This window comes from Alligator mississippiensis, chromosome 12, assembly GCF_030867095.1.
Source record: "Alligator mississippiensis isolate rAllMis1 chromosome 12, rAllMis1, whole genome shotgun sequence".
Classification (NCBI taxonomy): Eukaryota; Metazoa; Chordata; order Crocodylia; family Alligatoridae; genus Alligator; species Alligator mississippiensis.
The window spans coordinates 66,127,583-66,154,725 of NC_081835.1; the positions used below are offsets into that span (position 1 = coordinate 66,127,583).

The 27,143-nt window shown below is 49.3% G+C and overlaps 1 protein-coding gene across 3 annotated transcripts in view; it reads right to left on the reverse strand.

Moving 5' to 3' along the window:
• Window positions 1–27,143, reverse strand: part of NR6A1 (nuclear receptor subfamily 6 group A member 1) — a 159,579-nt gene that overhangs the window by 16,877 nt on the left and 115,559 nt on the right. For 2 of the 3 annotated variants that reach the window (XM_019495324.2, XM_014603012.3), the window contains 5 exons: window positions 14,666–14,896; window positions 7,195–7,250; window positions 4,880–5,037; window positions 3,685–3,912; window positions 2,880–3,134 (listed from right to left, as the gene is read on the reverse strand). In XM_019495324.2, the coding sequence (XP_019350869.2) occupies window positions 2,880–3,134; window positions 3,685–3,912; window positions 4,880–5,037; window positions 7,195–7,250; window positions 14,666–14,896 (928 nt within the window). The remainder of the gene's footprint in view (window positions 1–2,879; window positions 3,135–3,684; window positions 3,913–4,879; window positions 5,038–7,194; window positions 7,251–14,665; window positions 14,897–27,143) is intronic. The other variant, XM_059715752.1, reaches the window with a different exon arrangement.

The window sequence follows — 27,143 nt, forward strand, 5'->3', positions numbered from 1 at the left end:
CATTCGACACACACACAACCACACATGCACACACACGTCAACTTTTGGGGCGTTGATGGAGAGCGTGAGCACACTGAAGAGCCAGCCTGGGAACAAGTGCTATTGTACTTGGCTTTGACTTGCGATCCTCTTTTTAGAAGCCGCACTTGCCATGTGTTGAAGCAAAAGGCAAAGTGATGCAGGGGTCAGAGGACTTGAGTGACCTGGGGGCCAGTTCTTTACTCTGTCCCCTCCTTCCTGTGTGACCCTGCGCAGGTCACTTAGCTTCCCCGTGCCTCAGTTTCCCACGTGTAAAAGGGCGACAACAGTCATGCTTCCATTCCTCACAGACTATGGTGAAAATATAGCCATTCAAACAACAGTCAGTGCTCACATACATATCTTTGCTTACATATACAATGATACTGTAGATGCAGCACTCCATAATACTCGTGGCACAACTCCTGGTTCCAGCAAGGGCAGAACCAAAGCAGGTCAAAGAGTAGAAAGGAAGGGAAGACGGGCAGCCATGCAAGCAAACCTTGCAAACATCCTCTCCCGAGACTGTTGGTCTATCTACTATCCAAACACGGGTCTGTCTGGCACTGGCCTAGGAAAGAAAGAAACTGCCCAGGATGATGAATTAAAGGCAGGTCACTTGGAGCATCAGATAGCCGGGTTTCCTCCACAGTGTCAGCTAAGTTGCAACATCATTAAATTTATGTCAGCGAAAACAGTGAAACGGCAATTAATAATGCAACACTGTGGCAATAAGGTCACAGCTTTGTGATTCTCCTGGCACTGGATAGCTGTGTGGACATGCTTGCCATTTTATATCTCACGGTTTTTTAGGTAGGATATTCTTTGATCCTGAGCTATTATTCCTCACCTAAAGGGGCTTTGCTCTTCATCACAGGGTGGAGAAAGAAAGGGTTTCTAGGGGGATGCGTGCCCTTGGTGCTAGGCTTTCACTACCAGCATGATCTCAGGAGGCTGAGAAGTCGCTGTTGTCCAAGAGGGATCTTTAATCTAGCGAGCAGCAAGCAGCCACGCAGTAAGACTAGAAAAACTGCAGGGCCGATAGCTGTGCACAGTCCAGTTTCCCCCACGTATAAAGCAAGGATAACAAATGTCAACCTCTTCTGGACAGTGCTCCAAGACCTATGCCTGGAAAACCCTACAGAAGAGTAATGCAGAATTACTATTTCGGTGTCATGTCCCTTTGGGCTCCAGATGGAGGGACAGTCATGGCAAGCCTCATCTGTACTCCTGCTCACACTTGCTAAGTAGCTCCTGCACATATGCCAGGGCATTGGCTGTTGTTATGGGCTAACAAATCCGGACACAGATTTCACCCCTCACATGTACCACGGCACGTGAGACGCTCCAGTGCAGAAAACTTGAAGAAAGGTGAGTTGAAGGTCTGGGAAATCTGCCACATTCCCCCAGGACTGCAGAAGGCAAACACTGGACAACCAGATGTAGGCAAAGGAAGACACAAAACCAGCCCTTTCCACAGCAAACTCAAACTGCAAAGAGTCAAAGGATATCTCAGTCTGATAAAACATCACAGGCCCTGTCCCTTTTCCATCAACAATTTCAAAAGAATATTTAACATTGAAAATAATTTAAGAATTCATTCGCACAGTCTGAACACGAATGTAAGGAAATCGGTTCAAAAACTCTAAAGACAACTTTGGCCGGGCAGAGCGAAAGGGAGAGGTTTTAAAGTTTCAAAAATAAAAACAGGAGGGCAGAGAGAAATATGAAACCTAAATTAAACAAAAAAAAAAATATATATATAGTTCTGTATGTATGTTACAAATTATGTATGTATGTGTGCAGGTATAGGTGTGTACACACACACACACACACGCACTGTTTAGATGCAACCTGGGACAGAAGCATGCTACAGGACTTCCAAAAGTCATCACAAAGGTGGTAAAAAACCCCAAACCTATACCTATATAAAGTCAGAAACATTTTTCAGTGCAATCTGCATGACACTGGAAGCAAGCAGGAGCTGCGGCACTAGCAGAGCAGGACACAGGCTCCTCAGTTAGAAACGCACGCAAGCCCACCTCAGACCTGGGGGCTGATGTGCGGACAGCCTTCCTGAAGCAGGAGTCAGCGAGGGCTGTGGGTGCTCAGCACCTCTCCGCAATAGGGCTGCGACCTCAGTCGCAAAGGGGTCCCTTTAGCACTTCCCACTGAGACTCAGACTTTGTGGGATTTAAGCTCTTTGTTGCAACATATGCCTGCTTTCCCATCCCTCTGATGCCTGTCACCTCTGACATCAGACCTGCTCTGCAAGCCAACCCGAGTGTGGGACACGGACCGGGACCAAGTCAGGCACAGCGCTTTCAATCCTTATTACAGCTCTGAGCCCCTGACACAGACCTTTGGCAAGCTTCAGGAACCAGTGAGCCACTTGTACCTGGGACTGGTGAGGGTTAGTGGCCACAGAGGCTCAGACAACACAGGGGGATGAGGCAGGTGTCCTTCACCTCTGGGACCAATGCCAACATCAGGCCCTTAGCCATGTGCCTTCTCCAGCTGCTTGCCAAGACCCAGAGAGTCGCACACAACCAACCCCACATAGGGCCTCTGAGCCCAGGAGTGGAAGAAAGACAAGTCTCATGGTCTCAGGACAGGGTCTTTCTCCTCTTCAGCCCTCTTCTACATGCAGAAGACTCAAAAGTGCTTCCTGAAAGCAGGGATCCCCACTCCCTTCACACAGAGGGAAACAAGCTGCAGGACGAGCAACTTGTCTAAGGACACAAAGGGAGTCGGTGGCAGAGCCAGGAGTAGAAGCTGGGTTTCCAAGCCCACACCCAGACCCCACCCGAGAGCACGAGATCCCGCTGTCTCCCACGAGAGGTTTATGCCCAGCCCCTCACCTGTGCAGCTCGTCATCGGAGGGCGAGTACTTGGAGGTCACGTCAGCAAGGTCACCAAAGATCCGCTTGCTGTACACCGTCAGTGAGGACAGCAGAATCAGCTCCTGCCATGTGGAACTTAGCAGGCAAGTATAGTCCTTGATTGAGAGTTCACAGAAGAACGGCAGCTTCTTAATCCAAGCAATCTGCCTGAAAAGCAACTCATCCGCCAGGCGACACAGCAAGGCAAACAGCTCGGCCTGAGTCACTTTATACCTGCAGGCACAGTTAATACGAAGACATAAAAAATGAATCCAGCATGCTGGGAGACAGACAGACAGGACGCCCAGAGCAGGGTAACGCGGCCCCGAGTCCTGGGGACGCGTGCCCATTCCTACTGACTACACTGTCACCTAGTGGCAGGAACAGTGACTGCCCGCCGGCTGTCTGTGCTGCTGAGCCTGGAGCTCGCAGGTGGTTTCACAGCAGGAAATCCCATCCCCGGTGCAGGGCCCAGAGAGGACAGAACAGAACATGCATTTATGGAATAGCCGCCCCTTGGCTCCCAGCCACTAACACCTTCATCTCCACAGTTCTGCTTCTGGCTTCTGCTGACGTGGCTTTCAGACCGGGGCGCTGCTTAGCTCTTTCTATGAGCACATGTGCAATTACGGGACCTTAAAGTGAGGAACACCAAGTCCCAGAAGTGGTTTTCACAGCAACGGGGCACTCTGGTTGTGCATGCACAGAGATGGTCAGAGCAATGCAAATGTGAGAATGCACTGGCTCTGGGCAGCCTCCTCGTGGCCATGTCGCGCACACTTACCCGTCTTCGATAAGCATTGGAGTGCCAAGCGGTTCCAGGTCCTCGGCTGACACTAGCTGATTGATAAGACTATGTGACTGGGGATCTAGACTTCGGGCCTGGGGGGGCATCAGAGCTGAGTGAGCAGAATAGCTAAAAAGGTGCGGTAGGTACTGATAGTGCATGGACACTGGCGTCCCGATATACTGATCCCTGAGTGCAGTGAATCCATTCAGCTCCACAGACCTACTGAAAAAGGAAGATCTATTTAATATACCAGATAAATAATTTGCCTGCATGCAATTAAATACTTCATTCAGCCTGGAGAAAACAAAATACTTTGTAGGGGGAGAAAAGTGTGACAAACATCTTTTTGCTTAAATGCTTTGGTGAAAGTGGTAAAGAGCGTGCGGCCCAGCTGCTTTACACTGCGTCGTGTTCAGCTTGACCTCAGAGCCAGCTCCTTTTCATGTCAATCTGCAACCTCTGCTGTTCAGAAACCAGCTGCCATTCTCAGTGTAAGGAAAGATACCCACTGTTGTGCCAAACATTTCAATCTCTGCTTTCTTAACAGCCTAGGATTTAGGATTGCAAAAAAGAGAGTTTGTGTCACCTCTGAGCACAAATATTTTCATCAAATTCTTTTTTTTTTAATGTAATTGAAAGCCGGAGTTGGGGAATGGCGGTTTAACACATAACCCTCCTCAGTGTTTGCAATCCAAATGTCAAAGCACTGGGACAGCGAATGAGAACCTGAGCGCGACACTGACTGCACAGTAATTACAAAATTAGAGACGGAATAGAAGCTGGCAAGTTCACATTCAACCTCCGAGCAGAGCGAAATGCAAACAGCCTTGACAGTGAAAAGTAAATCAGACATTGCAAAGGTTCAGGCTTTCATAACCTCAAGTGTTATCACTTCAGATGAAGAGGGAGGAAGGGTGAAATTCTCATATTTAAACCAAATCTCTTCATCATGCCCCCCTGGGCATTTCACTGCTCACGTTGCACTGGGCTGATCTTTTCAATGCAGTGCGTCTCTTTAGCTAGAAACGTGTTTACACAAAAAGCTGCACTTTGTAAGACCGCACTTTGGTTACACATGCAAAAATATGCAGTTCACAAAACTCTCGCTGTCACATTTCACCCACAAAGCATCCTCGGCGAAATAGAGGCCGAGCTACTGTCCTCTGAGTTTTCCAGTGAAAACTCCCACCTTGATGATGGAGTAGAAACAGGTGATGGCTGGTTGCTCTCGGAAACTCCATTGCCCGGGGAACTGTAATCACTGTCTCCATTGTTGCTCCAAGAGATGTTTGCTTCTCCCTCAAATTCTTGTCCAGACATAATTCTTTCAATCTCCTCCTCTGAAATCTTTTGGAGAGAAGATCATCACTATTCATGCTAAACATTTTTCAATCAAGTACAAAACTGGCTTAGCCACAGGCACAGACTTCTCAAGCTGTCTGTGGCATGGGGGAAATACTACCACCCAGACCTTTATTATAAAATGAGATATCCTATGCTTGGAAGGACTTTCAGCTATACCTGAAATCTCCCATGCTCCTCTCGTTAGTCCTCTTACCTCTTCTTGATAAGAGGCATTTGTTTTAAATAAGGATGTCATATAATCCGGTCCAACAGCACAACCCAAGTCCAGTCACCACAGCTCGGTCTATGGGAGGAGGTGGTGGGAGGGAGGGAGGCTGGAAGGAGAGCTCTGGGACACCAAAGACTGATTACTGGGTCATCCAGATCATTTTGCTCCCTTGGTCCCTAGAGTACCTCCTGGTTTGCTCCTGCAGTTAAATCACACTTGTGACATGCAGTGACATTTGGAAATAAACCTCTGAGATCCAGGAGCGGCAGCAGGACCTGGGTTAGGCTCAGCACGATGCAGATATTTCTGCCTTCAGCAGTAGCAGAAGTGCAGCGCTGGGGCTTTTTTGTGAGGTTTGCTGCACGTATTCCCTTCCGCCATCCCACGGGCACAAGGAGTCCACGTGAGCTCTACACAGTGCTGAACTGCACTTTTCTGTGGCATCATTTTCAAGAGGCGCAAAGAACCTACCAGCCACTGCTGAGAGATTTATTCCAGACAACACAATTGTCAGGAAACCCCCAACCAAGGCACAAGGCCCAGCTTTCCTTTATTCTAAGAGAAGAATAATTAACTAGCCCCTCTCAGACAGCTGGGTTGGGCAGCCTGGGTTATCCTTTCTATCGCACAAACCACAATGTGGCAGGGCTCCTTTTTGGCTACCCAGTCGGGCTGCCTTACCAGCTACATTGCTGTAGAGATTTTGTAAAAAATTCCTAGTTATAGGCACTGCCCCAAAAATAGGACATGGACGTTAGCTTTTACAGGGAGCATTGGCAAAATACGGCTATGTTTGAAAATGATGGGAAGTGGCACATGGCTACTGCAATCCTTTTTTAGATCTACCCTCCTGCTGCCCTCCGAGGCTGTAAGAGCAAGGAGGGGACTGGACTTGTCTAAGGAAAAGGCACAAACTGTGATGCCGTTCCTTATTCGGAGGGAAACAAACTGCAGGAAGGCGGCTGTTTTGGTTGCTTGGCTTTTGGCAGTTTTAGTTTGCATGGGGGTGGTAGTTTCCCGCACAAAAGGCTGCTCCTGAATTACTTCTCTTGTATTAAAATAAACAGTAAACTTTTTAAGGACAGCTGTTCCTGCTGCCCCCTGGAAAATGGCAATCATTCCTCCCCTCGCGCGGCAGAAGCTATTGTGCCGAATTACCTAGCATTTTACAAGACATCTCCAGACAAGCTGCCCCATCAATCAGGAAGACATTTACTGGGTGCCCCACTTGCAACAACTTAAGAAATTGTGGTATGGAGACTGCTAAGATTTACTGGGAGCTTTGCAGGGATTGAAGTACTCGTGCCGCTTACAAAGGACCGACTGTTTCCTACAGCCCGACTGAGCGGTTTAGAGATTGTCAGTTTATTCATGTAGCCATCCGATGACAATCTGTCGTGCAGCGATGCCATCTCCTCTCACTGGAGTCAACAAGATCAGAGCCTTGTTTACAAATCGGCTGCCTAAATGGCACGTATCGCTAACGAGGCAGGGCTGGCCGAATCCCTGCTACGCTATTAGGAGACATCATCACGCATGAGCAAAATTGTCACCAATTAACTCAGGTTGCACTCCTGGGCCTGCCTGCTTCCACGGCTCAGAGACTGCGGCAGCTCCATAGCCGGGCTGGACTGAGGCTGCAGGAACCGGCACGTATCCTGCCCATCCATGGCGGGTCAGGAACACCTCTGGAGCCAGGCGCTCCTCCCTTCCCAACGCTGCCCCAGAAGGAGGTGGAAGGGATGTCACTGAGCCCGTGCAGCCTCCTTGAGAGGTGGCATTGTTTTCTTCCCCTCAAGGAACGAACAACAGTTTCATCTTCCCCGTTTCCAGCTGCAGGAGCACACAGCCAGCGTACCGACTGCGCGCACGATCAGATGGGCGAGCAGTAAAGAAACGAAGGAGCACTGCATTAGTAACAGTCTGCTCACCTGGACAGGTCCAATACTTTTGTTCCTGCCTCCTGGCATGCCATCTTCTCTGATTGCTGCAAGAAAACACAACCAAGAGCTGGTTAGGGACGCTGGGATTATTTGCAACTCTGGAGAGCTGCTGACAGCGCATCTACCCTGACAGGAACCGTCTTCCATGTAGATGTAGATTCACTGACTCTGGAAGTTTTCTTCTGTTAAATAAGGCAATGCCCACCAATTTCCACCCCCATAGTTGGAGCTGTGCCCTGGGCTCCCCACTTCCAGTGTGTATAAGATATCAAGACTGACAGAAGCACTGGGAGGCTTCAGAAGCAGTAACACGGCTGCTCTGCCTTAGCAGACATTTGGAACAACTTCCTCATCTCCTTTTTCTTTATTAGCAGGGAAACACTGCACGAGAAAGACTGCCAGCTCAAGGACCCCACGGGCTGCAGCGTGCGTGGGCCAGCTGAAGCCCCTCTGATATGCGGGGTCACAGGCTCTGCTGAGACCACCCACCGTGAACTCAGCTGGACCTGGCAGGGGTCCGTCCCAGCTGTACGACGGCCTTGCTGCTGCGGGCTCCCCCGCCTCGCCTCTGTAAGACAGCCGGCAAAGAGCGGGGGGCCGGGACGGCCTTGCCACTGCAGGGCTCCCCCAACCTGCCTCTGCAGGACACCTGGCAAAGAGCGGGGGGCCGGGACAGCCTTGCAACTCCCGCGGCCTGGGTCCTGCCTGGTGGGAAGGTCCTTGCGCTGGACCGTTCTGCAGGGCCAACCTCAGCTCCCCAGAGCGCAGCCCTCAGAGCCAATCCTGGACCCCTGAGAAACACTTCACCAACGCCGAGCACTCGGAGCCCGTCACAGGTGTCTCGTTTCTGCTCCTGCAGACACCAAGTCCTTGCAAATATGACACCTGCCTGGCTCTCAGCTGAGAGCACCGACCTAACTCCTTTCTCCAGATGCAGCAAGAAGAAGGTGGAGGCTACGACTAGAGAGGCCCTGCAAAGAGACAGGGAGCTCAGCACCTTCCACGCGGGACAGCCACAGCTGCAACCAGCTTCTGAGCACCAGGGATGGCACTGATCCACAGACCGGATCTGAGAGTAAATCATGGGGCTAAGGCTGGCAGGATGCCCTCCTGCGGAGCTGCAGGCCTCGCAGACAGCCCCTCTTCTGACCTCCTGCATCATGCTGCCTGCTAGGTCTCACCCCGATGCCTCCCCGCTGAACCCAGAGGTCTGAGAGGGATGAAAACATTTCCATCCTCCGGAAATTCAAACCTCGCAGAATCCGAGACCACAGTGCCACCAACGTCTCAGACCCTGGCAATGGCGAGGAACAGCTACGCTCGGGTTATCCCTGCTAGCAAGCGCTTGCTGTGGAGAGAACTGAGAAACACCAAGGTCTCTGCCAAGCCAGTTTGGGGGAAATCCCTTCCCAAGGCCATTCCAGTCATCAATACGACTGTGGACACGTGAGCAAGACTCAGCAGCCAGGTACTTAAGAAAGAAGGTCCTTCGTGCTGCCTCGGCGCACTGCTCCACCCCTGCCCAGCATCCCACCTCCAGCTGTGGCCCAGCTCTGGTGCTCCAGGAGAAGACAAAACAGCCAGGACACACAACGCCAACCGAGCATCGGGAGAAAAGCTGAGGGGTTCCTGCCAGCACCGCCGCCAGCAGGGCCCGCGGGGAACACCGTCTTCCTGAGCAGGGGCAGAGCCCAGCAAGGAAAGGAGCGGCCCTGCATCCCAGATGCAGTCTGCTCACCTAGCGCTCTGTATCTCTGACCATTTATTCTGGAAGCTGAAGCACCTGCCTGTTCAGAAACCGCAGTGCCTCTCTGCAGCCGTAGCCATTTGCTCACTTCTCTCCCATGCTTCCTAGAGTTACGCTGCCAGCAGTAGCCACGGGCCGCTTCACAACCTGACACAGCGAAGCAGCTGAGAACAGACATGCTTTGTGGCATGCAGCTCTCAAGCTCAGGCCAGATCGGATGGGCAGGAGCCATGCTCCAGCCAGGTTTTAACACTGGACCCAAGGTGAGTTTGGCTTTATGGAGCCCGTGTCGACCTTCTTGCACACTTGGCATTGAGTCAGCTGGGAAAACCCTCTTTTTCTGGGAGGGCAGCAAGCAGGAGCCGTACGGAGAGGCCACCAGCCACACAGCAGCCAGAACCGGGAAACGGCTGAAGTGGGATCTTGCATGTTTCCTGAAATGTCTAGACACGTCTCTGGCGAGCGCTGCCCTGGCTGCCGGAGCACAGGAGGTACGAGGTAGCCCTAGGAAGGTGATCTCTACTGCATTGTGTAGATGCCTTTCCAGGAATGCCCCTGGGCGGGGTACATCTGGTTTGGAAACAGGTCCAGCACTGGGGAAATGTGCTGAAAGCGCTGAGCAGAGATCTTAAAAGAACAGCAATGGAAAGCTCTGCTCCACCCACCACGCAGGCCCCTAGATCCGGGGACTGACTGTCAAGAACGCCCGGCGCTCAGTAGCTGCTGCCGACTTCTTGGGTACGGAGGTGCAAGTCCTTTACCTACAGAACAGGTACAGCACCAGCAGCAGCGAGGTTTGGCCACTGCTTCTGCCCTGCCCTGACCTGTACATGCCATTGCTAAGGCAGGTGGATACACCCCAGCCACAGCCCTGCGAGTGGGCCAGGAGCGATGGGGACTGCTCTCCACTGCAACCATCACCTCCCTTTTAGGCATGGGGCCAAACAGACGCTGAATGGGAAGCACGCCAGTCCGCCAGGCTAGGTGTGCGGCACTGAAAGCCTTCACACCCTTCCAAGATGGCCTGAAGCATCCTGTCCTCACCCCACCGAGACCGCAAGATCCTTGGGGCAGCCTTTACAGCTCCAAGCACAATTTCCAAATACAACAAATCGTAGCAGAAAACAGGGCTGAACTCTGTCCCACAGGGAACACCCGCTACCGAGGGGTGGGGACTTAACCCAGGGGAGAAGTGACCCGGCCAAGTGGCACAGATGAGCGGAGGGACCGAAGTCACCCTCTGGTCCGGCTCCCAGGCGAGGAGGTGGCAGCAGCTGCACCCACAGCCGGGACAGCCAGGCCGAGCTGATGAACAGCAGCACGCCCGAAGCATGCGACACTTGCACAGGGACGGCTGACTTTTACAGGTCTCCGTGCCACCGCAGCGCTGCCCGGCACCCTGCTGAACCAGTCTGACAAGCTGCCAGGTGCTTTCAAATTGGACATGTGGAACCAGGAGAGCAAACATGGCCCCAAGAGAGCCCTGTGCTCTTTAACCTACCCTGTCTGCCTGCAGCATTCAGCTGTAACCCTCGTTCAGCTTGCAAGCGCTGGCCTGGGTTTGCTGCTTACCCACTGGGGTCTCGCAGCTGTGAGCTTTATTCAGTGCATGCTCCCCGCAGCTCCGCACCCTCGAGGAGCCTGATATTTTGCAGCATTAGGAGCTTATATTGGCTCTTCTCTGCCAGGGCAATGCTGCGTCTGTCACCAGAGCCCCAAAGGATGTGAGGTCGAACCAGGCTGCTGCTGTAGGAACCTGGGGCTTTTTTTTTTTCTTTCAAATTTTCTCTACCCCAGATGGAAAATCCCTGGCTAGCTCTGTTCAGCATCCTTCTCAAGGCTTTGAAAGGCATCAATTCACCTCTCCCCCATTGCAGGGCTGCTCTCAGGCTGCAGCTATGTTGGTCTCATGTCCTGACATGGCTATGAGTGCTTGAGTCAGCTCCCTGCTAGCTTTGGTGCACTGTGTGCATTTTGGCTGGACCAGGTTCACAGGGGCTAAACCAGCTTTGTTCTCAGCCATTTCCATTAACTCCTGGTTTAAACAGGTCATTTTAACTTATGTGAGCTGCCAGATCCAGCCCTTGCTGGAAACGGTTTATTCAGAGGTCTACGGAGATGAATCTACTTCTTGTTCCAAACGCAGAGGATTTCTTAGGTGTCCAGAGCTGCTGTATCTAAACCCTTCGAACCTGTACCTCAGTACATACAGGGGCTTTGCTTGCTTCAAGGTCTCTGATCATCCTGGAATACTTCATTTATGTAGGGTGTTTTAAATAGGATCCTGTTGTGAAGCATTCCCCTAACTGAGCTCTGTACCAGTTCTGCTTCCCTGCCCCAGGCTCTTCAGAGCCGACAGGGCAGACTGGGCCCTTTGCAAGCTCGTGGCTGAAGGCCCTGAGCGTTTCCGCACAGCAGGGACGTGGAAATACATCTGCACCACTCCCTTCCCAAACCCAGAGCGGGCCTGCATTAACCATCTCAGCAAGGCAGCTGCTCGTCAACCAAAGCCTTTACCTTCATATGAGAACATCCATTTTTCATCTAAGACCCTGGCAATCAGACTTCTCAAATGAAATCAATGGAGTTTTTCCCAAAAAGAGCCATGACCAAAGGCCAGCTGCAATTGTTCGTGCATTTGGGACGCCAGTCTGGTATCTCCCAGCAGTGGCCAGGAGATGTCACTGCTTCCTGCTAAATAACCATTTGCTAAAAAAAAAAAAAAAAAAAAAAAAAAAAAAAAAAAAAAAAAAAGCTTCCCAAGGCTGCGACTTGCCATTAAGAATAAAAGCTCCAAGAAGACCCATCAGCATCTTTCTGTGGATCAGAAAGACAACCACATCCGCAATATGCCGCTGGGGACAGGAAAAGCTGCCGGCTGCATCAGTAACAGCTCTCCCCAAAATCGAACAAATGGAAGAGAGGGAGATGGACTCCCTGCTACAGGAATCATGGTATCAAGTCAGAAAAGAGAAGAGAAAAATCTAGTCATTCATCCAGAGAGGGGGAAAAAGAGAAACGTGTGCAACAGATAAAGACAGCCACCTGGGCCATCCGGGCGCTTTGGATCCTGGCTCCCTCTGACTATGGGTGGCATTTTTTGAAAAACCACAACCAGAAAAGAAATCCACGTGAAACCTCACGATAAAAATACTGTAACATAAAATTCAGAGGAGAACATATGTGATCTACATACTTATTTTAAAATGCAGGCAAATGAAGCCAAACAGCATTTGGCTTCTGTAACCCTGAGCTCAGAAGAGGAGAAACCCAAGTGCTCAGATGAAATGTGACAGCTGCGCCGGGAAGACGGGGTGTTCCTGGCACCCGCACGCTCGGGGCTCCCATGTACAGACTGAGAAATGGAAAGGAAGGAGAAGGGAGAGGTCAGCCAGGGGAGCAACCTGATCATTTCCTTGCTGGTGGCAAGTTTGAGTCACCCAAAATGTGATTCCCAAAGTTAAAATCCAGCTTGAACCAACTATGGCTCCCTGCTGAGCAAAATGCCACAAGTGTCACGCTCCACATTTCTCGCTCATCCCACACACTGGTCTCGGCAGAAAGATCTTCGCTGCAAGACGGCGCGGCAGAGACCGGGTTCGGCGCATCTGCAGCATATTCTGCTAAAAAGTCTAAGAATGACTTAGGCAAGAGGCTTCCCCGGTTGTGACAGCGTAACCTTAGGAGAATTAAACACGCGACGTGAGATTTCTGCTTCTGGCTCCAGGAAGCAGCCTTTCCCACAATGACTCCTGCCCTGCCTTCTGAAGCGAATGCCCTCTGTGCATATCAAAGGAGCGAGCCCGAACAATCGCTATATTACAGCAGCTCCTCCTTCGGCTCCATTTCCTGTTTGCTGTTGTTAAACCAGAAAATCCCTTGGCTTCTACAGCAGAGGAGGCCACGCTGCCACAGCTTTAAAATGGTCAAAATACTGAAGCTTTACTAAGAGGAGAAACTGATACTGAAATCACATTCTCAATGTAGTCTCCTAAAATCAGCTGCAAACAGCTGCAGGTTTTTATTCCAGCACCATGAAAACGTAGACTCGCAGGTTAAAGCAGGATTTGATGGCCTAATTAACCACATCAAACTCTTTTTTTCACAAGGGCATTTTTCTGTTTAAAATTAAAAGCCAGCATCATATGGGCCTCAGATTTCAAAGGCGCTGCCTGACTCATTTAACCGCATCCCAGTCACCTCACTCTGCTAACTAGTCTTGACCCAACTGTACTATGTGACAACTGTACTATGTGATGCCGTCTCTTTTAGAGTCGTTGCTTTTGTCAGTGTTCAGCTGAAAATATCCCAGAAAAACTGCTTCTAGGTCCATTCCAGTAAAAGACTGCTGTCCACTTCCCTTCTCTCTTACTCATGCTAGGCTGTCATTTTTAGGCTGTAGTTTCTACTAATATTTGACAAATAGCTCAATAGTTATGTAACCCCTGCCCTTGGGTTGCGAGGGGTTAAGCAGAGGGCTGGTTACAGTTACATGATACCAGTACAGTAAATTAAAGCACAAATTAAAACAAATTGATTTCTCCCTGCCAGTAAAGGGACAACCACACCAGATTAAAAAGTATGCTGGTTCTACTGGCTTTCTACTTGATTAGGTAGCGTAAGAGTCACGTTGCAGTTGTGACAGTCCAGAAATTAGGTGAGAAGCAAAGATTTCTTAGGGCGATCTCTTTTATTGGACCAACCAGGTAGCTGGGATAAAGCTGGACAAGGTTTCGATGCAAGACTTTCTTCCTCAGGGTACTCCATGAATTATCTGCAAGGAGTTTATGTACCAGTGGTCCCCAGCCTAAAAGCGCGTGGTCCCAGCATGGCTTTTTCCCTCTCAGCAAAACTGCCTGGTATGGAAGAGGCATGGTTTTATGTCATAAACTGGAAGAGCAACATGAGCCAAGAGCTTTCTGGGGCAGGGTTTAGCTGCTAAGGCCTGCGATTAAACATCAGGCAGTCCTGAGGCCTGTGAAAACCTGAATGCCTAACGTGTCAGGTCCTACTAGACTCTCTAGGGATTCTGGAAAGGGCATTTACATTTCCGTCCAAGAGGAATAATTCAAAAACCAGCAGAGCCAGAAATGCTCCTGTCCATGCCACCCAGTCCTTCCCTTTGCCATGCTACAACATCCATGGGCAAACTTCCAAAACCAACCTTTGCAAACCGAGGCACATGAGGATTGTCCCAGAAAGTTTACTTCTAAGGTGAAAACAGGCTTGAACACAAATCAGCCCAAACAGCTATTTTTGGAAAGCCATAAACCCTCTAATACCTGTGGCTTAAAATGGGAGTGTCGTGGTGAGCACTGGCACTAGCACTGACAACGTGAGCAGCAGCACCAAAGTGGGGCACTGGGTCAGTAGTGCAACAAGGGCCCAATTGTGTAACACTGGTAACATCTAGGCACAGGTGCCCAGAGCAGGCTGATATTGCTAGTAAGCACAGCCAATGTCATCTTGAACACAACCCAAATGATGAGCGAAGGGGGATAGCCACATCACCTGGGGACTGGCGGAAAGAAGCGTTCTTGGTTTCTGGCTGAGTGCTCGTAGAAAGCCAACAGGATACGCGGTGAGGTACCAACACAAGAGCTCTCCCCAGCCTCTCCCAGAAAGAGGCGGCTCCTGTCACACCCAGGGCCCAGCCGCCCCTTTTTGCCCGTGTGTGCAAATTGGATATTTGAAGCAGCTCGCTGACTTTACCTTTCCGGTTCATCCCCATCTGGAGGCACTTGAGCAGCCGGCAGTACTGGCATCTGTTTCGCTGCTTGCGTGACATCACGCAGTTCTTGTCTCGACTGCATCTGTAAACCCGCCTGTTGCAAATGCTCCGCTTGAAAAACCCCTTGCAGCCCTCGCAGGAGATGATACCGTAGTGCAGACCTGTTGCTCTGTCTCCACAGATAAGGCAGGTTCGCAGATCAACCCGGTCATCTGGAAGAGAAACGAGGCTTCGGATGAGAAAACGGCCCGTCTGCAAAAACATACGACCTGAGCCCTTCCGCACCAACCCAGCACAGCACCCCTCCGCCCTTGCGTGCCATACCCAAACTGGCACGGCAGAGCCTGGAGAAGCGCACGGCGTGCACATTCCTGATACTAGGAGGCCAATTCTTAGCCCCTGTGAGATACCACCTGTTCTGAATAATAACTTGGCTGAAGTGCACGTGGGTAAAATTTCTCCCACTCAGAAGTGGCCGAAGTTCACACCGAATGTTCGAGAAGACTCTAGCTGAAGTGCGGCTGCCAAGGAGGACTGGTAGGCACGTGCCAAACAGCATGAACTCCGAATAGGAACATGGCCAGGGAACCTGACGGTTGTCTCTGACCCTCCTGCACTGGCAGGAAAGCACCGACGCACACTTAAACCCGCGGTCTCCAGGAAGACGCTGACATGGAGGCTTCCACTACAGGTGTAAGCTTCATGCTTGGATCTGAGCTAAGCCACCACATGTAAAAAGAGAAGCCACCAAAACCTTCTGCTTTAAAATAAAGGGTCTAAAACTAGTCAAGAAAGACTGCAGCACATCTACATTGTCCTCCATCCAGAGCTAACGCCATGGCTGAGAAATGCTGCCTGCCTCCCCAAATTATATATATATATATATATATATATATATAGAGAGAGAGAAAGGAGCTGAGATGAGCAGGCTGTCCTTTCAGCCAAAGTACACTACACCGTGAGCAACAGCCTACGGCAGCTAGGTCTGCTGCAGCCGGCATGTCAATATTTCAGCTTCGAAGCAAGCAAGTGCTATGCAGCCCCCTGAGAAAAATCCTGCCTCCGAGAGCAGGCTGCAGACAGAAGAAGGCCTTCACCGGTGCTGGGTCCCTCATCGGCTTCATCAGGACAAGAGAACAGACTGCAAAAGGATCCCTTGCCAAGTGTGACCGGTCTTTCCGGGAGTGCCGTGTGGCATTCATCTTGCCAGGCTGATCTCAGAGGAGACCGAGCCCAGGAATCCCAGGATAAACCAGCGGTTAAAAGAAGGGGGATACAGAGCAAAATCTATCTTCACAGAGTAACCACAAAGAAGCGTCACATTTGCTTACTAGAAATTACAACATGGCTTGTAAAAGAAATGATTGTGTGTGTGTTTTAAACTGTAATTCACTGCAGCTCCCTGAATCATGTCACAAAAATATAGTCTTTTTATTATTCACGTACAATATCACAGCAGAATTTAAATACCATTATCTACACTCAAAATGATGGACTGCCAGGCTTCCCATGACCCTATTTCATGCATTTTTTATTTCCATTGTAGTTAATAAAGAACAGAGATGAGATCAAAGGCCTGAGTGTCATATTTTCTTACTAATGTGGTATGAGAATGCTGTGTTACCTCCAGGACTCGTGTTTTATTCTAGTTTCATTTCAATTCTTCTCATTTCAACATTCCTTTCAGTATCTGGTACCAATAGAAGGTAACATGTGCCACACATTAGGAAAATACAAATACCGTCTGCAGCTTGAAAGAAAGCATGAGTTTAAACAAGGTCAGTCTTGCCATTGAGAGCTAGTGGTTTTCAGAGTCCCATTTAGACTAAAGCCACAACTGGAGAGCATTAGTGCATCACTGGAAGTACTACTCATCCTACAGCTAAGACAGGACTTCAGGTTGGGGGTGGGAAGACAAACAGCACACAACCTATTTTGGTGTCTGCAGAGAGGAAAAGTGACAACGTGCAAAGAGAGTGTGAGCAGAGGTGTTACCACCGCACTGCCATGCGGAGCATAGCCCATGCCTGGAGAGCTCGTGCTATGGGGGTGGCAGGTACCTCTGCAGGACAGACCTGCTTGGATGCTCAGGTTCCCGCTGGGCAAAAAGCAACCAACGCAAATCTGCTGGAGGTGGCAGGGGGAAGCCAACTGGAGCTTGTGCATGGAAAGCCTTTTCCTGACTCAACTGATGTGCAGCAGAATGAACCGCAGAGACAACGTACCCGACAGGCGCGTGGTGATCTCCCCGCTACAGAACCACAAGTATCGGCAGGGTGCGGGTTTTGTTCAGGCAACTCGGGGAAACAGGCTGAGACGAGGTCTCTTCTCCATGCCAGCTCTTGACCCGTCAGCCAAGGCTTTGCGACGCAGCTGACACGCAAGCACACACGCACACGCGCGTGCACAGAATGTAAATGAACATTATTATAAAAATGATAATAAGGTTAAGACACAAAGACTGGATTTTACTATTCCCTTTCCAAATCTTAATAAGAGGCTTTTGGATGGAAAAAAATGTAAATTGTACTACTCCCAGCAATGGGAACTGTCATCTTAAATTTGGTATCTTAAGACTTTAACATTCCCACCGAGACAGAATAGGGCTGATGTATAGCTCAGCAAGGATCTCAGTGGGCACATAGTAATTTTCATAGACAGAGACGTCAAATTGAAAGGAAAATAAAGTAAATGATGGCTAAAGCAACTGACTTTGTTAACCCAGATGTATTCTCATTATCTTGCATCTACAGCAAGGCCTAAATCTTGCTTCACATTAGAAGTCAGTTGTACTTAAACGAATCCCGTCAGCGGCATCCAAAGCCTCTTCCTGCAGAAGCTCCTGCCACACGGGCACTTCACCTCTTCTCCTCGTCTCATCCCAGACAAGCCCCTCGCTCAGCGCCTTGTTAACCACGACGGACTGCGCTCGTCACAGACACGACAGCATGGAGAAAACAGACAACACCCCTTTCCATACGTCCAGAGACGACCACGCTGGGAATGCGTCTGAACTCGTCCCTCTTTCAACTTAAAATTTAACGTGCATCAACCCGGAGCCTGGGCCGCTGTAAAAGCCTTCGACTGGGTGAGAGACACAGTCTCCTGCCACAAGCCCAGATGTCCCAGACCGAGGTCCAGTCTTGTCGCTTCTGCTGTTAGGCGCTGAAGTCGAAGACTTGGGCCACGTCTACACAGGGATGCTAAGGAAGAGTCAGCCACTGCAATCGAAGGCCACCTCACTCGTGAATAAGTACATCCACGTGCGAACTGACCACACTAGCTCGCACAACTGGCTTCACCTTGCACACTGATTTGGCTTGGGCTTCCTGAGCACCCTTGCACCGGCGCTGCCTGCGAGGGGGGCGGCTCCGTTGAACCGGGAGCGCAGGAGACAGAGCAGAGCTCACGTGGACTCAGGAGCTGAGACTTGCTGTTCCTTCACATGGGAAGAAAGGCTAGTCAGAAAGGTTTCAGTGACCACCCACCGCTGTAACTCCAACGGTGAGCAGCAGCGGTACACCCAGAAAGTTGCAGTTGAATCAGGAATTTCCTATTATGACTCATGCATCTTGAAATATTTCCCACCACAGCCACGCTGCGATCCGAAATATTGTTTAATTCCTTTAAGCAGCTGGAAAAATCTCAAGACCTCTGGGGGAAACCTTCCTGATAACTAACTTAATCTATACCCACCGTCTGCCATCATCCCAGTCGTGGCCAAGCTGCAGTCTGGAAGGACATCTTGATCTAAGGCTGACACTGGAGGCACGTATATATATATTTTTAAGGTTTTAACACGATCCACTCACCATCTGACTGCTTCCTTCAAATAGTCTCCCACTCCCACGTTTTCTAGGTTTCCCTTCTAGTTACTTATGTACGACAACACGAACTTTGTCCTTTGCTCAAAGCAAATGAAAAACTTATATTTAACATGGGGGCGGGGAAAAATCCATCTCGAGTTTCTTACAACGATGGCAATGCCCTTTCCTGAAGTGGAAGTCGAATCACCAGACCCACCAACTAACATCCTGGCTGCTGAACTGCCACAGGACGGCCCCAGCACGTTACCAGGAAACATTTCACCTGCAATTTCTTGAATTTAGCTCCTGTAAATCTGTTATTTCCCGCTGTCATGATTCAGCACCCGCGGTCGGCACAGAGCTCAGCAGCCGAGCTTTCAGCATGCATTAGCTCTACATTAAGTGAATACGACCGGCTCAGAAGCTAGTTATTTATGGGTCTGATCTTTGCAAGATCCCATCCTTCTGGTTGCTTTGGTGACAGCTCACTCGCCTCTTCCCATCTCCAAATGGCTGCATGAGCAGAAATCATCACGAGCGCCGTAAGCCAGGCCTCCGCTGTGGAATATGGATCTTTTTATTCAAATTATCCAGGGTCACATTATCACGGTCACATTTTAAAGCCCAACTTAAGAGCTGCTCAGTTGCTTTGCCGTCTTTGGAAGCGTTAGCAGCAGAATAGCTATTTCCCCCTGAAGGTGTGTAATGGGATTTACAGGGTACTTACATTGTACTACTCTGATTGCCAGGTGGAGCAAACCTGAAACTTGGTATGGGGAGCGCATCCTCTCCAACAGCTGCGAAGGGGCGGCTGGACATTAGTGAGAGGACAAAACAGGTCTGGATCACTTAAAGCATTTAGGCAGTGATCAGTAAACTACAGGTGGAGGTAGTCAGGATGCCTATAAGCTAATTTTAACTAAAACTTGTTGGTCAAACCACATTTTTCAAGAAAACTTTGCTTAAGGCACGGATGAGAGTTTCTACCGAAGCACTTGGGCAGTTTCTGAGAGCGATGATAAGCAGAGACGCTGAGAAAAAGAAAGCATGTCCTCTTCTCTTTAAGGCCCAGAACTAGCACCCAGGGGAACAGGCTCCTTCTGTCCCGGGCCTGGCTACGTATTTCCTCTGTCATTCTGGGAAAGACGATTATAACACACATGTGCGAGGGGGCCGTCTTTTTCCTGGTGTCCGTGGACAAAAGTGCACGACTTTGCAAGCTCAGCGCTCCTTTACGGGAGTTTTATATGCAGGTTTTTAGAAAGTATTGAGCAGTGTGCACGTATCGGTCTGTATTGCGAGAGTTTCTACGAGCCAAAGTCCCCCACATCTAACCGGAGGCAGTTAGCACCGGCGATATGCTGGACATCCCCGAGCCGTTCGTTTTCCACGAGACCCCGCAGAAGTGCAAGGAAGTGTTTCACGGAGCTGCAGACGGCGGGGAGGCAGAGATGGGAAAGTGCTCAGAGACCTGTTTTCGAAGCACAAAATGCAGCCCTGGGACCACGCTAACACCCAGATGAGGACAGAAGAGCTTGAGACGTTGCTTTTAAAAACCATTGCAACTCCACTCCTTCCACTGATTTTTTTTTTTTATTTGAAGTAGCTCTATTTTTATAAAGAAAACACAACTAAACCTGTCAGGAAGACAGAGCTCGGGTTGCCAGGGCACCCACTATTTCATCAAGACGCAAGTAAAAATATATTGCACACCTCTAATAAACACGAGCAAGCCTCGCTCCTGGAAAAGGAGATAAATCTATACTTCCCATCGAGCGAAGCAGACAGCTTGCCACCAGAAATTTAAAGAGGAGCTGTAGGTTTTTATTTTGCAGAAAAGAGCGGTGCAGACCGCGTCTGCTGGAGTGGGATTTGTAACAGGGAGGCGTGGGACTCTTCAATACGTTCCAGCGAGGCCCGTCCAAACCGCCTGAATTCAGGCCCCGTCTCCCAGTTCGGCTCTGTTTGGCGTGCTGTCATTTATCTACCCGTTTCCAGCGGCTCCTCTGTAAAACTCGCTCACAGATGACACTAGCTCGCTCCACCCCTTTGGTTTCCAAACCGTGTTCATCTGTCCCACACGTGCAGACTGCGTCCCATCACGGAGCACACGGGTTTACACAACGCGCTCCTCTGCCTTGGAGCTTGAGTCTCCCTGCTCCGGAGACACAGGGCTACAGGCACAGCCGCTCCTTTTAAAGGCTGCTTGCTCAATTAGCTCTTCAAAACTGTATTTTTAAGATCTCGACTCGGACAGCATCACCAAAACACCCGTTCAGGGCACGTCGTCCCCGCTCCCAGACGCGTCTTGCCCTGGAATCGGGGAGAGGACCGGCACAGGGAGCGTGGGTTTTCTTTTACCGGATCGTAAAGGGATCGGTCAGAGTTACCGGAGAGGAGACACGGGACTAGGAGATAACGTAATGCTTCCCGAGCGCTCTGCAGCCTAACCGCACGGGGCACAGGCCAGGGCTGGTGGGCACATCTGCGCCCAGCTTCCTTGTGCAATTCGCCATGTTGCTCCTGCTCCTTGCACGTATGCGGGGCTGCCGACGACCCCCGGCGGCTGAGCCTCAGACTAGACCGGATCAGCAAGGTGCGGTCATCTCCCCCAGGCCTCCTCCTCTCATCCAGCCCCCGGGCACAATCCTGACCTTGCAACATCCCTCTCTAAAGTGGCGTGAGCTTCTGGAAACGAGGCTGCACCAAATCCGACACCGCAGGCAGACAGGAGCAGGCACATTTTCCCCCTCTGGATACCAGTGGGACGTCTTTTGGTGATGCAATGGGAACTAAATACCAGATCTGCAGAGCAGCAGGAGGAAAACGTCACCCTAGACTCCTGTGTTTAATCCTGAGGATCACCTAGCCAGGCTGGGACACAAAGCTTGCTTCTCTCCACCACTGAACACATGGGATCAAGGGAAACAGGGGGGTCCCGATGGAAATGCAAAGAGGCCACATGCATGACCCTGGCAGTAAACGCAAGGACGTGCCAGGGCAGTGGTGGGGGTCCCAGGGCTTGAACCCATTAGAGGAGTTCATAACCCCGGCATCACCCTGGCATGAGGATACATCTTTAGCACTACCTTTGCTTTCCAGACTGGAGTGAAATTTTTATGCACAAAGAAGTTTATGTCAGTTTTTATGCACTTAAGATGACCCATATGCATCACCCAGGCTGATGTGAGACTTCAGGGATGGGCAGATGACAGGAGGAAAATCTCAGTTCAGTACACAGGGTGCACAGCCTTGGGTTTGACGTGCTTATGGTGATGTCCCTTCGTATCGCGGGAAGTAGATTGTGCCAGCCTACGTAAAACCAGGGCAGTCTCTCAGACCTTATCCCATGGCGTGCCCCACAGAAATCTTTGTTCAAGTCATTCGGTCGCATGGAGGAAATAAAACCCTCGGATGGAAAGGGACCTCGAGCTCGTTCGGTTAGCCCTCAAGCAAGCGCTTGATCTGTGAAACGACGGGAGCTTTATTAATACCAAAGGCAGCCAATCTACCATCGTCTAAAAGACGTTAGGATCACAAGCGCAAGTAATTTTCAGCAAAGTACAAAAATCTAAACCCCCTTAACTGACTTGCGGGTACCTCTGTCCGCAGCTCTCAAACCCATGAACGGGTGCTTTTGATTGCCTTTGAATTGCTTTTTTAAAAGTCACTGAAGCAACACGTGCACGTTTCCACTGTTGTGAATTTTTATTGCAACTGTTATGAACTTCTCAAATCAAGAGGCAGGCGAGGGAAGCCCTGACAAACCTCCAACAGCAGCAGTGCTCATGGGCGCAACGATCACACGAACGAGGCGTTCCCAGTTTTACAAGACAGACAACTTTAGGTATGCTCTTGAAGACGGCAGCCGAAGGAACGCGGGTGCAGATCACAGGCAGCGCTTCTATCTACCTGAACATCTAGCTCGCGAGGGACACTATGAAGCTGGACTTGCATAGCGTCTCCTCGAGTTATGCGGTAAACAGGGAGGGAGATTTACGTGGAGCAGAAGAGTCCCGATCGGCGGTGGGGTTTAGCTCAACTTCAGCTAACTCCTCCCCTGCACCTCTGCCCCCATCAGCCCCACCATAAATCCTGAGCTGATGGAGAGATCCCATGGTTACCGTGAATAGCCCTATTCTGCAGACTTTCCATGGCGAGAGCGCCCCGGCACGCAGGGCTGCTGCAAGGCAGGTTGAGGACCCGAGCAAGGATCCAGACAGCTCTGGGTTTACGCGCATGGTGAGCCACCAATTAACGCCGCCCTGGCAAACTCCAGCGCCAACATACGGCGCCACGACTTGTAGCGTTTTCATAGAAGAGGACAGTGCTCTCTCACTAGGCTCCCTCGCACCCAGGCTGCAAACAGATGACTGGAGATTTAAATGAGGGCTCATTTCCAGCCTCAGCCTTTTTTGTGGCTGTTGTTGTTGTTGAAAGAAAGGGGCTGTCGCCTAGTGAACCTAGGAAGCATGGATGATTAAAGCAACCAAGGATCAGGATCCTTCCCTCCCAATACCCTTGGCGTGTGGAAATGGATAACAACGGGATAGTGTGAATGACCCCGCTGCCACAATAACCCCGGCGTGCACATGCCTCAGTGCATCAAATGCTAAACCAATGGTTACCTATCCAAATTAAAACCGGCAGGGTACACAGGGCGTGCGCTGGGGCTCCCCCAAATCCTGCTTGCGGCAGGCACGGGCACAGAGGCAGCCCCACAAACCAGCTGGACCATGCAGAGCGCTGAAAAGCAAATTAAATACCTCCAAAACACAGCAGTATTTTGATGGCTTAAAAAACCCTGCAGGAATTCTGATTGCCCCCCAGACAATCCACTGAGGCCCATGGGCTTGCTGACTCCTGACCTTTGCTATTTTTCGCCCTAATTAATGCAAGTTTCTCATATAAATGAGCATCAGGATGACCATGGTAGAGTTAGCAATGACCTTTAAATTTGCCCATGCTTTTCAATGTATGTAAAGCAGCTCTGCGTTGGGAAAACTTCAAACTCTCCCTTAACCTTGAAATTTGGGCAGAATTTCAGACCACGCAAAAGGCACACCAACTTTTTACACTGGTCCCAGCATTTTTCCCTGGCTTCGCTGCAGCGCACACCCCCCAATTCTTCTGCTTTTATAAAGTCACATGCAGCATGGGGTGGATTTTTTTTTTTTTTTAAGTTGAAAGCAGTTTGCTCTATCAGCTTTTACATATTTATTATGGGCGGAGGGATGGAGAGAAGTGAGCAGCAATTCTCTGTCCCATTTTCTTAACGTGTCTTACACTTAACGAACTCATATATGGGATGCTCTGGCTTTGTTCTCCCGGGCTATTGTAATAGGGGCCACTAAATCAAACAGTTGCTGCTGCAACAAAAGCACTCACAAAAATCTCAACCTCATCTTGAACCCTGAAGATTTTTATGGTTACTCCCTCACTAAACCCTCCCCTTAAACCACATTAAAGGATGCATTGTTTTCAAAGGTCATGGTAGGTTTCATACCACATTTTAATACAATGTAAATTCTACAAGAATATTATGATGTTGGACTTAGGAGTCGCAGGCCGATGTAAGCAAGCAGAAGTTTAAAAAATGCAAACTGCACAACAACACAACTCTTGTAACACGCTCTGCCTCTAGTTACATGGCTTTAAACACGGTTTTTTCCTAAAATCAGACAGGTCTCAGGGTGATTTTTAACTGAGGTTAATCCAACACTTAAGCCTCATGCTGCTGCATGTATATAAAGCACACAAATAACTTGAATGTACACGAACGTACAGAAATCATGAAACATGTGAATGAGATTATAAGAGAGCGATAAAACCAGTGGCTGGTGACTAGCAAAACCGATGTCTGATCTCTGGCTTTGCTGTAGCAGTGCTGCTGGCCTGCCTGCTTCAAGCCCCCTCCTACAAGTTGCACGCGGTCCACAAAGAGGATGCATGATTTGTTTTTGTTTCCCTGACTTGTCAGAGCCACGACTTTCCAGACGAATCTGGATGCTATTCCAGTGGCAGCACGGTTTTCCTTTGCTGTGAAAAGGCATCCTCTGACTCTGTGATGGAGGATGCCTGCAACAGTCACTTCTCTGCAACTTAAAATCAATCTCCGCTCCTTGCAAACGAATGAAAACCTGGATCTGTACAGCTGCCTTATCCTATGGGTCACGTATAAGGCTTCACATTATGGCAAGCACCATTTCCTGATTTTTGAGAGCAAGTTAGAGGGGAGACTTGACCCCCGGCCTTGTCCTGAAACATCCCAAAAGAGAAAGGGGTAGAATAAAACATGCCACTAGCCTGGAAGGGGGAAAATGTACAGGGCAATCGTTTCCAAACCAGCGTGTTTCTATAACTCCCCAAAGATGCAGTTTTCCCAAGTCCGGAGGCTCGTATCCATCACTATTACAGAACCGTGAATCGCACTAACGCTGCGATTCAGGAATGCATCTAACACAGTTTCTTAACCCCAGATTATTATTCTTAGGCCTATATTATGATTATTTTCTCTGTTTCTGGTTTCAACTCACGACGCCCTCGAGTCTTTGTTTAGCAATGTTTAAAATGCCAAGAGCCAATAACAGCTGTTGGAGGGAAGATCTCGCACGTGTGTTACTTAAATCCTAACAAAACCTGGCCCTTTTCTCACCGCTGATGCTGCCTCAAACACCAACCAGACATCAAGGAAACAGTTTTCTTCTTCTTTTTCCTTGCATTATTGTAATGGGAACAGCTCCACGCAGCAGTTAAACGTCAGCACCCAGTCCCGTCTCCTGTTAAACTGAACGTTTCTACAGCGAGGGGCATTGCCCTCCCAGTGCCGTTCGCCTGCGCTGCTCCAACGAGCCAATGCAGCTTGAAGTTACACCCGCAAACGAGTCTGCTCCGGGGGCTTTTATTTAAGTTGTAATCAATGAGCACGTGAATGTAATTTTGCTGGTGCTGTTCTTCCCCGAGATAGATGCGGTCTTCGCATACTGAGCCCATCTTGGGAGCGTGCACAATGGGCCACGGTCTGTCTCTCGTTCCCGGTATTGATCTTTGCAGATTCCCAACCCCCCGTTCTGAACGATGGCTTAAGAAATAAGACTTCCTGCCTAGCGACTGACAGGGCTGAAAGACCAGATTGTGTTGCTCCATGGATCAGGCCTGCTATAGTCAAAGCCTGAATAGAATTAACCCTCTGTGAACTAAAACAAAAACATTTGTATGCCCAGCTGTGAAAAAGGTTAATTTAAATGGACAGGGCCCCTAGACTCGCAAAAAAGGCTGCTTGCAATCTAATTTTCTTTACTGTAAAACACTGTTCATCTGGCCAAAAAAAAAAAAAAAAAATAAGAAAAGAAAAAAAAGAGAAGACTTAGTCTGCACTGTAGACTACTGAAAGAAAAAACATTAACAGAAAAATGGGAACTACACATTAATTTGCTCAGGAGAACAAAGGGGTCTGGATTATTTTTATAAAATGCAAATACGAAGCAAATTCAATAGTTTTCTCTTCCACCACCAAACGATTGCTTAATGATACCGGTTCCAAAACGAGCCTGCAAAATGCCACTTCTTGCTAGCTGGCTCTCATTAACTGCCTTAGATATTCACACAGCTGCTGAACACACACAAGTAAGGACACTACTTGTCCCGCAGCTCCTGTTGCATTTGCTCAGACCTATCGAGATTTATCAAGTCCTACCTACCAAAATATTATTGGCAAACCACGTAAAACCTGAACTGCAACGATCCACTCGCAAAACGTTTTGTTCAGAAGGCAAAAGACTGCGCCGAGGCAGAATACATAACTCTCGGAGACGCGTGGTACATTTATCCTAAAGTTAAAAAATAGTTTACTATTGTACGTAAAATTAACACGAATTGTATTACAAAGCAGCTCCTAAAATTCATGCACAATAACACCAAAATGGCATACACGTGTGCTTCACCATTTGACTGCAAAACTGCATTTTGCAGATGTTGTAAGAGCCACGAGATTGCTAATGACGTATTTTCTATGCCTACGAATCTCACCCTGCTGAGTCTTTTATCACTAGTTTACTAACTGGTCAGCTTTCTCCGTCCTAATAAAAATCATTCAACTTTTTGCACGTTCTCCAAGCGGCGTTTCAATGGGACGGTATGTTTTGGACTAAAATTTGACAGACTGAGTTTCTTTACATTTACAAATTCTGAAATAAAAAGAAACACTGGCAAAGTTCCCCCAGGAAATATTTATCTTGGCTCTAATGGGCTAGCCAACTCATTTGCAGGAGAGCTACAGAATTAAGAAAAAGTGAAATAATTTTGGGGGAAAAAAGAAGCCAGGAGACGTTTCAGCCACAAAGCCCGGGCCGGGCACAAACAAACAGCGCCAGCAACTTTTTGTTTTAATGCATGCTGCTCTGGCCTGGATTAGGTTGTCTTTAAATCGATTAAAGATTCCTTCTTACATTAAGACAATAATCGGTGGAAGCTTTGCTGGTGTTTTCAAGCACAGAAAAAGCTGTAAAGTATCTGTGAACTAGTATTAGTCCCAGGAGAGATGGAGCTGTGTTATCAAGAGTCCACATGACCCTGATACTATCAATAATTAACAATACTAAATACAGCTTTTCCAGATGGTCAAACGGATTAGGGACTTTAAATATAAACAAAT